Source organism: Procambarus clarkii, chromosome 10 (genome assembly GCF_040958095.1).
Source record: "Procambarus clarkii isolate CNS0578487 chromosome 10, FALCON_Pclarkii_2.0, whole genome shotgun sequence".
In the NCBI taxonomy this organism is placed as follows: domain Eukaryota; kingdom Metazoa; phylum Arthropoda; class Malacostraca; order Decapoda; family Cambaridae; genus Procambarus; species Procambarus clarkii.
The window spans coordinates 49,048,605-49,067,334 of record NC_091159.1 but is presented as its reverse complement, the minus strand read 5'-3'; the positions used below and the strand labels follow the sequence as shown (position 1 = coordinate 49,067,334).

The 18,730-nt window shown below is 41.3% G+C and overlaps 1 protein-coding gene across 1 annotated transcript in view; it reads right to left on the bottom strand.

Moving 5' to 3' along the window:
• Positions 1-18,730, bottom strand: part of Hr3 (Hormone receptor 3) — a gene marked incomplete in the record, with an annotated part of 296,866 nt that overhangs the window by 170,638 nt on the left and 107,498 nt on the right. Inside the window, 2 exon segments of the mRNA XM_069322036.1 lie at positions 8,956-9,143; positions 13,739-13,901. Of these exon segments, the coding sequence (XP_069178137.1) occupies positions 8,956-9,143; positions 13,739-13,901 (351 nt within the window).

Genomic DNA, 18,730 nt, shown 5'->3' with positions numbered 1-18,730 from the left:
ATCACCTCATTCTTTGGGGCACACGTGAGGAACACAAATGCGAACAAGCCTGAATGGTCCCCAGGACAATATGCAACTGAAAACTCACACCCCAGAAGTGACTCGAACCCATACTCCCAGGAGCCACGCAACTGGTATGTACAAGACGCCTTAATCCACTTGACCATCACGACCGGACATAATGAGGTGATAGCCGAGGCTATTTGAACCACCCCACCGCCGGCACTCGGATAGTAATCTTGGGCATAGCATTTTACCAAATCACCTCATTCTTTGGGGCACACGTGAGGAACACAAATGCGAACAAGCCTGAATGGTCCCCAGGACAATATGCAACTGAAAACTCACACCCCAGAAGTGACTCGAACCCATACTCCCAGGAGCCACGCAACTGGTATGTACAAGACGCCTTAATCCACTTGACCATCACGACCGGACATAATGAGGTGATAGCCGAGGCTATTTGAACCACCCCACCGCCGGCACTCGGATAGTAATCTTGGGCATAGCATTTTACCAAATCACCTCATTCTTTGGGGCACACGTGAGGAACACAAATGCGAACAAGCCTGAATGGTCCCCAGGACAATATGCAACTGAAAACTCACACCCCAGAAGTGACTCGAACCCATACTCCCAGGAGCCACGCAACTGGTATGTACAAGACGCCTTAATCCACTTGACCATCACGACCGGACATAATGAGGTGATAGCCGAGGCTATTTGAACCACCCCACCGCCGGCACTCGGATAGTAATCTTGGGCATAGCATTTTACCAAATCACCTCATTCTTTGGGGCACACGTGAGGAACACAAATGCGAACAAGCCTGAATGGTCCCCAGGACAATATGCAACTGAAAACTCACACCCCAGAAGTGACTCGAACCCATACTCCCGCCGGCGGTGGGGTGGTTCAAATAGCCTCGGCTATCACCTCATTATGTCCGGTCGTGATGGTCAAGTGGATTAAGGCGTCTTGTACATACCAGTTGCGTGGCTCCTGGGAGTATGGGTTCGAGTCACTTCTGGGGTGTGAGTTTTCAGTTGCATATTGTCCTGGGGACCATTCAGGCTTGTTCGCATTTGTGTTCCTCACGTGTGCCCCAAAGAATGAGGTGATTTGGTAAAATGCTATGCCCAAGATTACTATCCGAGTGCCGGCGGTGGGGTGGTTCAAATAGCCTCGGCTATCACCTCATTATGTCCGGTCGTGATGGTCAAGTGGATTAAGGCGTCTTGTACATACCAGTTGCGTGGCTCCTGGGAGTATGGGTTCGAGTCACTTCTGGGGTGTGAGTTTTCAGTTGCATATTGTCCTGGGGACCATTCAGGCTTGTTCGCATTTGTGTTCCTCACGTGTGCCCCAAAGAATGAGGTGATTTGGTAAAATGCTATGCCCAAGATTACTATCCGAGTGCCGGCGGTGGGGTGGTTCAAATAGCCTCGGCTATCACCTCATTATGTCCGGTCGTGATGGTCAAGTGGATTAAGGCGTCTTGTACATACCAGTTGCGTGGCTCCTGGGAGTATGGGTTCGAGTCACTTCTGGGGTGTGAGTTTTCAGTTGCATATTGTCCTGGGGACCATTCAGGCTTGTTCGCATTTGTGTTCCTCACGTGTGCCCCAAAGAATGAGGTGATTTGGTAAAATGCTATGCCCAAGATTACTATCCGAGTGCCGGCGGTGGGGTGGTTCAAATAGCCTCGGCTATCACCTCATTATGTCCGGTCGTGATGGTCAAGTGGATTAAGGCGTCTTGTACATACCAGTTGCGTGGCTCCTGGGAGTATGGGTTCGAGTCACTTCTGGGGTGTGAGTTTTCAGTTGCATATTGTCCTGGGGACCATTCAGGCTTGTTCGCATTTGTGTTCCTCACGTGTGCCCCAAAGAATGAGGTGATTTGGTAAAATGCTATGCCCAAGATTACTATCCGAGTGCCGGCGGTGGGGTGGTTCAAATAGCCTCGGCTATCACCTCATTATGTCCGGTCGTGATGGTCAAGTGGATTAAGGCGTCTTGTACATACCAGTTGCGTGGCTCCTGGGAGTATGGGTTCGAGTCACTTCTGGGGTGTGAGTTTTCAGTTGCATATTGTCCTGGGGACCATTCAGGCTTGTTCGCATTTGTGTTCCTCACGTGTGCCCCAAAGAATGAGGTGATTTGGTAAAATGCTATGCCCAAGATTACTATCCGAGTGCCGGCGGTGGGGTGGTTCAAATAGCCTCGGCTATCACCTCATTATGTCCGGTCGTGATGGTCAAGTGGATTAAGGCGTCTTGTACATACCAGTTGCGTGGCTCCTGGGAGTATGGGTTCGAGTCACTTCTGGGGTGTGAGTTTTCAGTTGCATATTGTCCTGGGGACCATTCAGGCTTGTTCGCATTTGTGTTCCTCACGTGTGCCCCAAAGAATGAGGTGATTTGGTAAAATGCTATGCCCAAGATTACTATCCGAGTGCCGGCGGTGGGGTGGTTCAAATAGCCTCGGCTATCACCTCATTATGTCCGGTCGTGATGGTCAAGTGGATTAAGGCGTCTTGTACATACCAGTTGCGTGGCTCCTGGGAGTATGGGTTCGAGTCACTTCTGGGGTGTGAGTTTTCAGTTGCATATTGTCCTGGGGACCATTCAGGCTTGTTCGCATTTGTGTTCCTCACGTGTGCCCCAAAGAATGAGGTGATTTGGTAAAATGCTATGCCCAAGATTACTATCCGAGTGCCGGCGGTGGGGTGGTTCAAATAGCCTCGGCTATCACCTCATTATGTCCGGTCGTGATGGTCAAGTGGATTAAGGCGTCTTGTACATACCAGTTGCGTGGCTCCTGGGAGTATGGGTTCGAGTCACTTCTGGGGTGTGAGTTTTCAGTTGCATATTGTCCTGGGGACCATTCAGGCTTGTTCGCATTTGTGTTCCTCACGTGTGCCCCAAAGAATGAGGTGATTTGGTAAAATGCTATGCCCAAGATTACTATCCGAGTGCCGGCGGTGGGGTGGTTCAAATAGCCTCGGCTATCACCTCATTATGTCCGGTCGTGATGGTCAAGTGGATTAAGGCGTCTTGTACATACCAGTTGCGTGGCTCCTGGGAGTATGGGTTCGAGTCACTTCTGGGGTGTGAGTTTTCAGTTGCATATTGTCCTGGGGACCATTCAGGCTTGTTCGCATTTGTGTTCCTCACGTGTGCCCCAAAGAATGAGGTGATTTGGTAAAATGCTATGCCCAAGATTACTATCCGAGTGCCGGCGGTGGGGTGGTTCAAATAGCCTCGGCTATCACCTCATTATGTCCGGTCGTGATGGTCAAGTGGATTAAGGCGTCTTGTACATACCAGTTGCGTGGCTCCTGGGAGTATGGGTTCGAGTCACTTCTGGGGTGTGAGTTTTCAGTTGCATATTGTCCTGGGGACCATTCAGGCTTGTTCGCATTTGTGTTCCTCACGTGTGCCCCAAAGAATGAGGTGATTTGGTAAAATGCTATGCCCAAGATTACTATCCGAGTGCCGGCGGTGGGGTGGTTCAAATAGCCTCGGCTATCACCTCATTATGTCCGGTCGTGATGGTCAAGTGGATTAAGGCGTCTTGTACATACCAGTTGCGTGGCTCCTGGGAGTATGGGTTCGAGTCACTTCTGGGGTGTGAGTTTTCAGTTGCATATTGTCCTGGGGACCATTCAGGCTTGTTCGCATTTGTGTTCCTCACGTGTGCCCCAAAGAATGAGGTGATTTGGTAAAATGCTATGCCCAAGATTACTATCCGAGTGCCGGCGGTGGGGTGGTTCAAATAGCCTCGGCTATCACCTCATTATGTCCGGTCGTGATGGTCAAGTGGATTAAGGCGTCTTGTACATACCAGTTGCGTGGCTCCTGGGAGTATGGGTTCGAGTCACTTCTGGGGTGTGAGTTTTCAGTTATATATATATATATATAGGGGGGTACCACCACTGGTGTAATTATAGGGACCCACAGCCTCAGAGAAGGGAACACAGAGCACTCAGGGAAAAACTTGACATTTAACTCTGAATACGAAAGAGTGTTCACTTCTCCTACCACCCCCTTTTTTTTTTTATTATGAAGTACACTTTATTATGCAAGGTTATACAGTTACATATCTGATTTTATACAAAAAATGAACATTAAGAGGACACAAGAAAAAGTTCGCTTCCTAGAGGCTGTAGATTTCCTCGAACTCCTCCGACGCCGGGCAGGAACCGAGGATGCAGCGGGCATTTCCCCTCTGGATCGCGACACTGAGGCGCTGAAAGAGAAAACTTGCTGCTCTAGGGTCTCTTGTGGTGTCAATGAGCTTGGAACCAAGATCCTTAAGAAACCTTCTTGCACTCTCACCCCATGGGCCTAGGGTCTCAGACCCTATTGGAACGAAATTGTACCTTTGATCTAATTGCCTGTACTTGACTGACTTTTGTTTTTCTCTGTGTGTCGCTGCGGCTCCTGCCGTGCCGGCAGAGAGGGTGATGTATGTCGTTGCCAGGGTGGATACGCAAGTATAGTCCCATGCTAACTGCCTGCCACCCTTCCACGGGCGCAGTGTGATTCCGTCTGGTCGGCCGGCAAAGCTAACAGAGTCACGGTTCAGTAGGTTGCGGGGCTCTCTCTCCGCTGGACACTGAGCAGAGGCAAGGCTTCTTTTAATGATGTCGTTGACTTCGTCGTGTCTAGTGTGCCAACCACCCGATTTTCCACAGTGCAGGCCATGCAATCCATATTCGTCAGCATCTGCCTCGCCGCAAATACACCTGTGAACAGTGTGGATAGGGGCAGCAAGGCGGAGAGCGACTGCAATACGGAGCTCCTGCGGATCAAGACGTGTGCCTGTCGCAGACATAGGGACTGCCAGAAGGAAGTCCCCTGCATGGGGAGCCTGCACAGCTGTGAGGCGTGCACGATCACTGGGGGTTGTTGCTGCCTCCAGCAAAGCTGTGGCTTCTTTGTCTACAATGGGGCTGTCCCAACTGGATTGTTTCTTGGCTTTCGGCATATATATATATATATATATATATACACACACACACGAAAACACACTTCCGCAACTTTTGTTAGGCCAAAGCTAGAATATGCAGCGGTTGTGTGGTACCCAGATTTTAAGAAGCACATCAAGAAACTGGAAAAGGTGCAAAGACATGTTACTAAGTGGCTCCCAGAACTGAAGGGCTAGAGCTATGAGGAGAGGTTAGTGGCATTAAAGCACTAGGTAGGAAACTATGAAGATGAAATTAAGTTCTTTTTGGTTTTATTTTTTAATATGGTAAAAGTAGAACAGCTTTTCAATTTGTTAGGGAGTGAGTTCCATAGATTAGGTCCCTTTATTTGCATAAAGTGTTTACACAGATTAAGTTTGACTCTGGGGATATCAAAGAGATATTTATATCTGGTGTGGTGATTATGTGTTCTATTACATCTGTCCAGGAAGAGTTTCAGACTAGGATTTGCCTTTAAGAAAAGGGTTTTGTAAATGTAGTTGACATAAGAGAATGTGTGAAGTGAATTTATGTTTAGCATGTTTAGGGATTTAAACAGGGGAGCTGTGTGTTGTCTGAAAGCAGAGTTTGTTATTGTTCTGATAACAGATTTTTGCTGGGTGATAATGAGCTTGAGGTAGTTTGCAGAGGTTGAACCCCATGCATAGATACCATAAGTAAGATAGGGATGGATAAGTTCATAATATAGTGAGAGGAGAGCAGAGTAGGGTACATAATCAAGTCAACTAACAAACTAACATTAAACATAGAAAAGACCTACTACATCTTATTTGGAAGCAAATCATCGAATGCAATTCAGCTACAGATAGACAACATTAACATCAGTAATAAAAATGATGGCAAGTTTCTTGGCCTATTCCTAGACAAGAGACTCAACTTCAGCACCCACATTCAACACATAACTAAGAAAGTCTCTAAAACAGTTGGTATACTCTCTAAAATAAGATATTATGTACCTAACTCTGCTCTCCTCTCACTATATTATGCACTAATCTATCCTTATCTTAATTATGGTATCTGTGCATGGGGGGTCTATCACTGCAAACCACCTTAAGCCCATCATCACCCAGCAAAAATCTGCTATCAGAATAATAACAAACTCTGCTTTTAGACAACGCTCAGCTCCCTTGTTTAAATCCCTAAACTTGCTAAATATTAACTCCCTCCAAACATTCTCTTGTGTCAACTACATTTACAAAACCCTGTTCTTAAATGCAAACCATGCTCTGAAACTCTCCCTGGACAGATGTAATAGGACCCATTATCACCACACCAGAAATAAATATCTCTTTGATATCCCCGGGGTCAAACTTAATCTGTGTAAACACTCTATGCAAATTAAGGGACCTAGTCTATGGAACTCACTCCCTAGTGAATTGAAAAGCTGTCAAACTTTTGCCTCATTTAAAAACAAAAACAAAAAGTACCTAATTTCATCTTCGTAGTTTCCTACACTGAGCTTTAAATTTGCTCTGTATCTAGTGTTACCCAATCTCCCAATTTTTATGTACTTAACCCAAACAACTTTATCATTGTGTCCTCATCTTTTTTTTTTTTTTCTTGCTATGTAACTGTTATCATTTTTATAAATTTTGCAAGTATTTACCTACTTAAAATTTTCTTAGATTAAGGACCTGCCCGAAACGCTGCGTGTACTAGTGGCTTTACAAGAATGTAATTTCTATGCTATGTATCCTCACAATCCCAGTGTACCTTCTTGTATATATATAAATAAATAAATAAATAAATAAATAATATCTGATCTTAGAGAGCATACCAACTGTTTTAGAGACTTTCTTAGTTATGTGTTGTATGTGGGTGCTCTTGTTTATATAGGCCAAGGAACTTTTCATCATTTTTATTGCTGATGTTAACATTTTTTTATCAGAAGCTGAATTGCATTTGTTGATTTGCTTCCAAATACGATGTAGTAGGTCTTTTCTATGTTTAGTGTGAGTTTGTTGGTTGACATCCATACGTGGACTTTTTTTAAATTTATTGTTTACAACATTATTTAATATGAGTGGGTTGGGGTTTGAGTAGATGAGAGTAGTATCAGCAGCAAACAATATAGGTTTAAGCATGTTAGAGACATTAGGCAGATCATTGATGTATATAAGAAATAGGAGGGGCCCTAGGATGCTGCCCTGTGGCACCCCTACAGTTAATGGTAGAGTGGGAGAGGTTATATTATTGATGGCTACATATTGGTGTCTGTCACTAAGATAGGATCGGATAAAGTTCATGGCAATGCCTCGGATTCCATAATGGTGGAGTTTAAGCAAGATGTAGTTATGGTTAACAGTATCAAAAGCCTTTCTCAGATCAGTGAAGAGTCCAATCGGAAACTCACTTTTGTCAAGGGCTGAGTAGATTAAATCAAGCAGACTAACAATTGCATCATTGGTACTCTTTTGGGAGTGGAAGCCAAACTGACAGGGATTTAGTATGTTGAATTTTACAAGATAGGAGTAGAGCTGTATGTAAATAATTTTTTTCAAATATTTTTGATAATATAGGTAGATTTGATATTGGTTTGTAATTGTTTATGTCTATCGGATTGCCTCCTTTATAAACTGGCGTTACTCTTGCTTTTTTAAGGATATCAGGGAAGGTATGACACTCTAGAGATTTGTTGAACAGCAAAGCTATGGGCATGCAAGGGCATGTGAGACACTCTTGTACACCATGGATGGTATTTCATTAATGTTCCCAGCTTTGGTTTTTTAGTGAGTGAATGATAGACACAACATCTGTAGGGCTGACTGGTAAGAGGAGAAGAGTTTGGGACGCTGCCGGAAAGCTGTGTGGTAATGTGTCTGGGTCTGTGGGATTTTTTGGGCAAAGTTAGCACCAATCGATGAAAAGAAGCTATTAAATTCAGTTGCTGTTTCTAGAACTGTTGCAGGTGTATAACCATCCTTGGAGATTTTTATCTGGTTATGTGAATGTTATTTAGCTCCTAGGATGTTAGAGATGGCTCTCTATGTGCTTTTCATGTTGCATTTTGCTTCTTTGAATGTATTCTCATAATTGGAAAGTTTTTCTTTTCTTATTATACTGGTAAGCACAGACGAGTACCTCTTAACTACTTCCTTTGCAACTAGGCCAATCCTAAGTTTTTTTCATATTCATGTTTCTTGTCGATTGCTTTGAGTACACCATTTCTGAGCCAGGGATTATTTAACCTTTTGTCAATTACTTGCTTGGTGAGGAGAGGGCAGTGAGTATTGTAAAGGCTTAAAATTTTGGAAAGGAAGAGGTTAGTTAATGAATTTATATCCTGTGTATTATTAAATTCAGATTCCCTGTTTGTTTTGTGGAGGGCATTTGTGAGATTGCCTATTGCTGCTTCACTGTGTAACCTAAAGGTAAGTTTCTTGTTAGCTGGTGGTGTTATGTCCATGTTCGCAATGAGGAAGGTAGGGTAGTGGTCAGTTGTTCTGTCAGTGATTATACCAGATGTGAGGGGAGGTGTTATGTTAGTCCATAAATGATCCAAGGTAGTTGCAGATGTTTGAGTGAATCGGGTGGGCCTGGTGATTATGGGGATTAGCATACAGGAGTTCATGCTGTTTAGGAAATAGTTGACTTGAGGGCTATTTTGTTGATACAGGTCAATATTAAGTTACCGAAGATATATGGATTATTCCTCACCCACGGCTCACCACTAAGTATAAGTATGCATATTTGACCAGTTTGAAAAACAAAAAATCCAGTTTCTTATATATTGCAAGGAATAAATTTTACTTGCTGTTCTTACCATCTCTAGTTACAGTTCAGGAGGTTACCTGCTCATTTTCAATTGTCTCCTTCATATCTCTACTTGCATTTACTTACCACTGTCCACTCAGCTGGGATTCTACAGATGTAAACATTACGTGTAAACATAATTATGTAAACACTTACAATTATGTAAACATAATAGTAAGTAGTTGAGAAAGCTGTAATGTGACTCACCAGAGGATACAACCGGTGACATTGCTCCAGAGTCTGGCAAGGGGTCTAAAGAGGTCTGACGGGGGTCGAAGGTTGTGGAGTCTACAACATAATCAGGGTTGATCTCAAAAGGTATAGTGGGTGTGGTGGTCTGAGGTGTGTAACTGTACCCTGAGGCAGGGAAGGAAGAAATCTCCGGACCATAGTACCTGAAAAGAAAAATGCTGAAGACTTAGTGCAATATGCACAGATACAACATGATTTTGATAAGCTTGCATAATGTAAGAAGGTAATTTTTTAAATACCATTCTTATGGTTTATAATGGATACTAAGTATATACAGTACAAATAAAATACAAAAGTAACAAGTACACGGAACACATACACACACCCACCAGGAGCAAAAAAAATCACCACAAAAACAGAATTTCTTATAGGCATGATCGTCAATAAGCAGACAACTCTAGTAAACTGAGGCAGGTTGCCCCGCATGACCAGGAACCACGTGCTCGGTAGACCCAAACGTGTACCAATAAATATCATTAGTCGACGACGCTATCGTAAGTCGAGTCGCATTTTTCGATCATATTTACATCGTAACTCGAAATTATCGTAAGTCAGGGCAATCGTAAGTCGAGGTGCCACTGCATTATATATATATATAATGCATATATATATATATATATATATGCATTATATATATGTCGTACCTAGTAGCCAGAACGCACTTCTCAGCCTACTATGCAAGGCCCGATTTGCCTAATAAGCCAAGTTTTCATGAATTGTTTTTCGACTACCTAACCTACCTAATCTAACCTAACCTAACTTTTTCGGCTACTTAACCTAACCTAACCTATAAAGATAGGTTAGGTTAGGTAGGGTTGGTTAGGTTCGGTCATATATCTACGTTAATTTTAACTCCAATAAAAAAAAATTGACCTCATACATAATGAAATGGGTAGCTTTATCATTTCATAAGAAAAAAATTAGAGAAAATATATTAATTCAGGAAAACTTGGCTTATTAGGTAAATCGGGCCTTGCATAGTAGGCCGAGTACGACGTTCTGGCTACTAGGTACAATATATATATATATTATTAAATATGACCGAAAAAGTAAGATTAATAATCCTAACACGAATTTTCTCAATCTTTCGTACATTTCTTTTCACTGTTGGAGGTAAATCAAAAATCAATTCTCCAAAATTCATTTTTATTTCTAGTCTGACGCGACACGAGCGCGTTTCGTAAAACTTATTACATTTTCAAAGACTTTAGTTTACAAATACACAACTGAATAGAACTTACGCATCTCCGATTTTATATCTACATTTGAGTGAGGTGGATGGGGTGAGGTGGCATTAATAGGGTATTAATTTCATCAACACAAGACAGAACAAGAGGTGGTATTAATAGGGTATTAATTTCATCAACACAAGACAGAACACGAAACAATGGGTATTGAATAGAAGTGTTTGTAGAAAGCCTATTGGTCCATATTTCTTGATGCTTCTATATTGGAGCGGAGTCTTGAGGTGGGTAGAATATAGTTGTGCATTAATTGGCTGTTGATTGCTGGTGTTGACTTCTTGATGTGTAGTGCCTCGCAAACGTCAAGCCGCCTGCTATCGCTGTATCTATCGATGATTTCTGTGTTGTTTACTAGGATTTCTCTGGCGATGGTTTGGTTGTGGGAAGAGATTATATGTTCCTTAATGGAGCCCTGTTGCTTATGCATCGTTAAACGCCTAGAAAGAGATGTTGTTGTCTTGCCTATATACTGGGTTTTTTGGAGCTTACAGTCCCCAAGAGGGCATTTGAAGGCATAGACGACGTTAGTCTCTTTTAAAGCGATCTGTTTTGTGTCTGGAGAGTTTCTCATGAGTAGGCTGGCCGTTTTTCTGGTTTTATAGTAAATCGTCAGTTGTATCTTCTGATTTTTGTCTGTAGGGATAACGTTTCTATTAACAATATCTTTTAGGACCCTTTCCTCCGTTTTATGAGCTGTGGAAAAGAAGTTCCTGTAAAATAGTCTAATAGGGGGTATAGGTGTTGTGTTAGTTGTCTCTTCAGAGGTTGCATGGCGTTTCACTTTCCTTCTTATGATGTCTTCAACGAAACCATTGGAGAAGCCGTTGTTGACTAGGACCTGCCTTACCCTGTGTCCTGTGTCAGATGAATTTTGGAGAATTGATTTTTGATTTACCTCCAACAGTGAAAAGAAATGTACGAAAGATTGAGAAAATTCGTGTTAGGATTATTAATCTTACTTTTTCGGTCATATTTAATAATATATGTCTACAGGAAAGACTGCTACCAAAATATACTAATATATATATATATATATATATATATATATATATATATATATATATATATATATATATATATATATATATATATATATATATATATATATATATATATATAAATATATATATATATATATAAATATATATATATATATATATATATAAATATATATATATATATATATATATATATATATATATATATATATATATATATATATATATATTTATATATATATATATATAAATATATATATATATATATATATATATATATATATATATATATATATATATATATATATATATATATATATATATATATATATATATATATATATATGTTGTACCTAGTAGCCAGAACGCACTTCTTGGCCTACTATGCAAGGCCCGATTTGCCTAATAAGCCAAGTTTTCCTGAATTAATATATTTTCTCTAATTTTTTCTCATGAAATGATAAAGCTACCCATTTCATTATGTATGAGGTCAATTTTATTTTATTGGAGTTAAAATTAACGTAGATATATGACCGAACCTAACCAACCCTACCTACCTTGAGGTTACCTTGAGGTGCTTCCGGGGCTTAGCGTCCCCGCGGCCCGGTCATCGACCAGGCCTCCTGGTTGCTGGACTGATCAACCAGGCTGTTGGACGCGGCTACCTAACCTAACCTAACCTATCTTTATAGGTTAGGTTAGGTTAGGTAGCCGAAAAAGTTAGGTTAGGTTAGGTTAGGTAGGTTAGGTGGTCGAAAAACAATTAATTCTTGAAAGCTTGGCTTATTAGGCAAATTGGGCCTTGCATAGTAGGCTGAGAAGTGTGTTCTGACTACTAGGTACGACATATATATATATATATATATATATATATATATATATATATATATATATATATATATATATATATATATATATATATATATAACCAAAGCTGAGTAACCAAATGAGCCACAGAGACATTAGAAAGAACTTTTTCAGTGTCAGAGTAGTTAGTAAATGGAATGCACTAGAAAATGATGTGGTGAAGGCTGATTCCATACACAGTTTCAAATGTAGATATCATAGAGCTCGAGAAGCTCGGGAATCTGTACACCAGTAGATTGACGGTTGAGAAACAGGACCAAAGAGCCAAGCTCATCCCCGGCAACCACAACTAGGTTGTGGTTGCGGGGGTTGGTATATATATATATATATATATATATATATATATATATATATATATATATATATATATATATATATATATATACCAACCCCCGCAACCACAACCTAGTTGTGGTTGCCGGGGATGAGCTTGGCTCTTTGGTCCTGTCTCTCAACCGTCAATCTACTGGTGTACAGATTCCCGAGCTTCTCGAGCTCTATGATATCTACATTTGAAACTGTGTATGGAATCAGCCTTCACCACATCATTTTCTAGTGCATTCCATTTACTAACTACTCTGACACTGAAAAAGTTCTTTCTAATGTCTCTGTGGCTCATTTGGTTACTCAGCTTCCCCTGTGTCTTCTTGTGCATGAACCACCCGTGTTAAATAATCCATTCTTGTTTACCCTGTCAATTTCTCTGAGAATTTTGTATGTGGTGATCATGTCTCCCCGAGGTCTTCTGTTTTCCAGTGATGTGAGGTGCAGTTCACACAGCCTTTGCCTCTTAGTTCTGGGACTAGCCTAGTGGCAAACCTCTGAACTTTTTCCAGCTTCGTCTTGTGCTTGGGCTGCACATGCCACAGGAGGTGAACTTCCGAGCCCCGCACCTACGAATTCCAGACATCGTCACACCCCTCTTTTACCCGAGGCCGGCTTCCTTCACGACCAAGCAAAAGGAAGAGTAACAATTATTAATTAGTTATATTATTATTGTAATAACAATTATAATAATAATTGTTGTAATTACTAATTATTATTCACCTTTTGCTTGGTCTTGAAGGAAGCCAGCCTCGGGTGAAAAGGGTCTGTGACAATATCTGGCACCTGTAGGTGCGGGGCTCGGAAGTCCACCTCCTGGGGCTCATGCAGCCCAAACTCTGCTTCGGGAGGCTGGGGTCATTCTTGCCCTTGCTGAGGTGGTTCTTCTCCGGCCCCGACCACAGCAGTCTCCAGGTTTGGAGTCCCTGTGCATTCTTTTACCAACTTCGAGGTTAACTCCGGAACAGGAGCCCCAAGGGCAGTTGCCTTCAACCTCGTTCTGACAGTTCCAGCAACGGTGCTGGAATCAACCCTGGCTTTGCGCCCTGGAGAGGACAGACCGACAACCAGAGTGCAACTCTATTGTATCCTTTGACTGATGGATGGATGCCTACTTGTGCTTGACAAGGTATGGGCTCCATGCTGGGAGTGCATACCCAAGAATTGGCCTTACATGTGTGGTATACAAGGTCTTTTTTTGCATAATCTTCTCCTTCATCTTGCATGGTATGCAAGTTATTGACACTGGCCATGTATGTATGTATATATATATGTAAGTATGTATATACGTGAGATGTGACTTACGGAGTGTATATATCTGAAGAAGTGGGCGTTGGGGGTTCATACATGGAGGAGTCAGGTGAGGTCTCTTGGCCAGTCATGCCAACCATCTGCGCCGCCTTGTGGTAGCGGACCTCGTCCTCAACCTTCTCCCGCTGTTTCTTGCTCATCCGCCCGAACTTCACCGCTGAAACAGAACAAACATTCTTCAAACACATGTTATAGTTAATCATTCTTAGAATTCCTAAACTACTGTTAACTAAATTAAATAAAACTGTGGAATATAGAATGTAGATTTGACCTAACTTAAACTCAGCCAAATTCTTCCCACACATTGTTTGTAATTGCATACACAAGTATTGCAACAATTCCGTGACATTTTCAGGAAATGTTCAAATGCTTCTTCATGCAAAATAATATAGGCTGCATTATTAAAATCCAAGTCAAATATACGAAGCTTGAAGAGTATATATAAGTGTTAAATGTAAAATTATATCTAAAATTAAATATAAATTCAATATACTAAGTCCCTGTCAGCTTTGCTTCTGCTCCCAAAAGAGTACCAATGATGCAATTATTCGTCTACTTGATTTAATCTACACATTCAAGAGCTATGAGGAGAGGATAGAGGCATTAAATATGCCAAAACTAGAAGACAGAAGAAAAAGAGGTGATATGATCACTACGTACAAAATAGTAACAGGAATTGATAAAATCGACAGGGAAGATTTCCTGAGACCTGGAACTTCAAGAACAAGAGGTCATAGATTTAAACTAAGTAAACAAAGATGCCAAAGAAATATAAGAAAATTCACTTTCGTAAACAGAGTGGTAGACGGTTGGAACAAGTTAAGTGAGAAGGTGGTGGAGGCCAAAACAGTCAGGAGTTTCAAAGCGTTATATGACAAAGAGTGCTGGGTAGATGGGACACCACGAGCATAGCTCTCATCCTGTAACTACACTTAGGTAATTACAGTCCTTGACAAAAATGAGTTCCCAATTGGACTCTTCATTGACCCGAGAAAGGTTTTTGATACTATTAAACATAACAACCTCTTACTTAAACTCCAACATTATGGAATTTGAGGCCTTACCCTGAACTATATTCAATCATATCTTAGTGACAGACACCAATATGTGGTTCAGCGAGTAATCATTATCCTCGCTCCAACCTCTCATTACATTAATGACAAACTCAATTAGCACTAATTGCGAAGCTATAATCTTTTCCCTAATTATAGGTAACATTCTTTCCATCCTATGGGAAGAAGCTGAGGTGTAGTCCAATAATATAAGCATCGAGAAGCAAAAAGCCAACAGTACAATTACCATAGTGGTTCAGTTAACTTCAGTACAAACGCTTGTGAGTTACCAAACCTCTTCAACCTCAAGAGTTTAGCAATCGGCATGTACAGTTCTAATCGACCCCAAGACGCTACAGCTTCGACACAGAGCAGACAGCAGACTACAACCGCATCGAGCTACAATGCTCTTGTTCCCCATCGAGTTTAGACACAATTCCCCATCGAGCAGCCACGCTCTCCAGCATAGAGCCCCACGACTCCAGCCTCACTCAGCTCTCTGCTCTGCTCCAAGCTCCGTCTCAATGTCTACGACAATGCCAATAACCGACTACTGTAATCAACACTACTAAATAAATATGAAACTCACTAAGCACTGTGTATCCAATATACCCAACAAAGTAACATAATCATACGTTACCATAGCAATCAATGATATAAACTCTCCCACTCCTACTTAACCGTAGGAGTGCCACAGGGCAGCATCCTAGGACCTCTCCTATTTATTATATACAACAATGATCTGCCTAATGCCTCTAACATTGTTAAACTTATATTATTTGCTGATGATACTACCCACATCTACTCAGACCCCAACCCACACACATTAAATAATGTTGTAAATAACGAATTAAAAAATTCCACTTATGGATGTCAACCGACAAACTCATACTAAACATAGAAAAGACCTACTACATCTTATTTGGAAGCAAATCAACAAATATAATTCAGCTTCAGATAGATAATGTTATCATCAGCAATAAAAATGACAGAAAGTTCCTTGACCTATACATAGACAAGACACTCAAATTCAGCACCCACATACAATACATAACCAAGAAAGTTTAAAAAACAGTTAGTATACTTTCTAATATCATATATTATGGTTCTAACTCTGCTCCCCTCTCATTATACTACGTGCTAATCTATCCCTATCTTACATAAGGTATCTGTGAATGGTGTTCAACCACTGCAAACAACCTCAAGCCCATCATCACCTAGCAAAAATCTGCTATCAGAACAATAACACACTATGTTTTCAAACAACACTCAATCCTCTCTGTTTAAATCCCTAAACATGCTAAACATAAACTCACTCCATACATTCTCTTGTGCCATTTACATTTACAAACCCTTCATAAATTCAAATCCTGATCTGTAACTTTTCCTTGACAAATGTAATAGAACCTATAATCACCACACCAGAAATAATTATCTCTTTGATATCACAGAGTCAAACAAAATCTATGTAGGCAGTCTAAGTAAATAAAGGGACCTGGTCTATGGAACTCACTCCCTAACGAATTGAAAAGCTGTCCAACCTATGTCTTATTCAAAAATAAAACCAAAAAGTACCTAATTTCATCCTCATGGTTTCCAACCTAGTGCCAAACTCGCACTGTATCTTGTGCTAGCCACGCCCTCGATATATGTGCCTAAGCCATTTAGCTTCACCATTGTAATCACTGCTATCATCTTATATCATGGTTGTTATGCTGAAAATATATTTTACTACATTATATCTAGAAATGATCCTCAAATTATGCTACCATGTACCAGTTGATAATCCTCAAATGTTACTGTAATGTACCTACTAATCTGCGTCAAATTTTCTTACAATGTACCTGTTAACATTTCTCAATTTTCTAGAAATTACCAACTTAAAATTATCTGTTAGATTAAGGACCTGCCCGAAACACTATGCGTGTTAGTAGCTCTACAAAATTTAAAAACATCAATGCTATGTACACATAGCATTGATGCTATGTCGACTACAATCGACTTGATAATGGTCTAGGACGGACCGAAACGGTCGTCGTGTCCTCATATTCTGGTGTGTGTGATTTGTCATACTAAACATAGAAAATTCTCCAATATCTGTACCTGGCGAACTTTGTGGACAACCAGTAGTTGGCACTCGTAACACTAGGCTTTCAACCTTTCACTCTGGAACTGCCTTTTATGTACCATGGAGACCTTCCTGTAGGATATTTTAATAATAAGAACCGGTAATGTGCTGCTGTCTGTTGTATCAGAAGTCGCATGGTGGCTACCTTTCTTTTGATGATTTCCTCGACATATCTATTACAGTATCCATCATTAACCAAGACCTTCCTTATTCTACAGAGTTCTTCGTAACCTATTTTCCAAGCTGTGTGTGAGGGCACGGTTGACATAGGTATTGATAACACTCTACTTGTCCCTATCAGGGCACTCAGTTTTAGCATTAAGGCACATTCCCATGTTGGTTTCCTTAGTGTTAAAACTACAGTGTTAAAGCCGCCATTTCTTACCGAGACTATTACATCTAGAAAAGTATTCTACTTCCACTTTGAATCTGCGGGCCGCTCCAAGCAACAGCCTGTTGGATAAAGCTCTCAAGTCAAGCCTGCCCTCGGGCTATGCTACCTTACCTAGAGGTTACCTTGAGGTGCTTCCGGGGCTTAGCGTCCCCGCGGCCCAGTCGTCGACCAGGCCTCCTGGTTGCTGGACTGATCAACCAGGGTGTTGGACGTGGCTGCTCGCAGCCTGACGTATGAGTCACAGCCTGGTTGATCAGGTATCCTTTGGAGGTGCTTATCCAGTTCTCTCTTGAACACTGTGAGGGGGATTGCTGGTTATGCCCCTTATGTGTACCGGAAGCGTGTTGAACAGTCTCGGGTCTCTGATGTTGATAGAGTTCTCTCTCAGAGTACCTGTTGCACCTCCACTTTTCAATGGGGGTATTCTGCACATCCTACCATGTCTTCTGGTCTCATGTGATGTTATTTCTGTGTGCAGGTTTGGGACCAGCCCCTCTAATATTTTCCACGTGTAGATTATTATGTATCTCTCCCGCCTGCGGTCAAGGGAGTACAGATTTAGGCTCTTTAGTCGGTCCCAATAGTTTAGATGTTTTACTGAGTGGATTCTAGCAGTAAAGGATCTCTGCACGTTCTCCAGGTCAGCAATTTCTCCAGCTTTGAAAGGGGCTGTCATTGTGCAGCAGTACTCCACTCTAGAGAGCACAAGCGTTTTGAAAAGTGTCATCATCGGTATAGCATCTCTAGTGTGAAAAGTTCTTGTTATCCAACCTGTCATTTTTCTTGCAGTTGTGACGGCTACTTTATTGTGTTCTTTAAAGGTAAGGTCTTCCGACATGAGTACACCCAGATCCTTTACATTGCCTTTTCGTTCTATGTTATGATTTGCCTGAGTTTTGTACGTGGTTTCCGTTTTTATATTTTCATTTTTTTCATAGCGCATGAGCTGGAACTTATCTTCGTTAAACACCATATTATTTTCTGTAGCCCATAGAAAGACCTGATCTACATCTGACTGGAGGTTTGCTGTGTCCTCTATGTTGCCTACTTTCATGTAGATCCTAGTGTCATCTGCAAAGGATGATACAGTGCTATAGGTTGTGTTCTTGTCTATGTCCGATATGAGGATGAGAAAAAGTACTGGAGTAGATGTTTGCTTGGGAGTAGAACAACTCCCAGAACCCCATCAAGCAGGTATCAAGCAGGTAATCTCATAAGTGAACTTTAGCACTGAACATCATTCGAATGCATCCCTAAGCCGCAGCAAGAGCTCAATATCAGGTACCTGTAGGAATATACTGTTTACATATCCACAGTATGCACATACACTCGGCTTAAGGCCAATATCAATAAGGACTTTTTGTTCAACGGCACCCATGTAAAAATTAGCAAATAAGACACCAAGAGGAAAA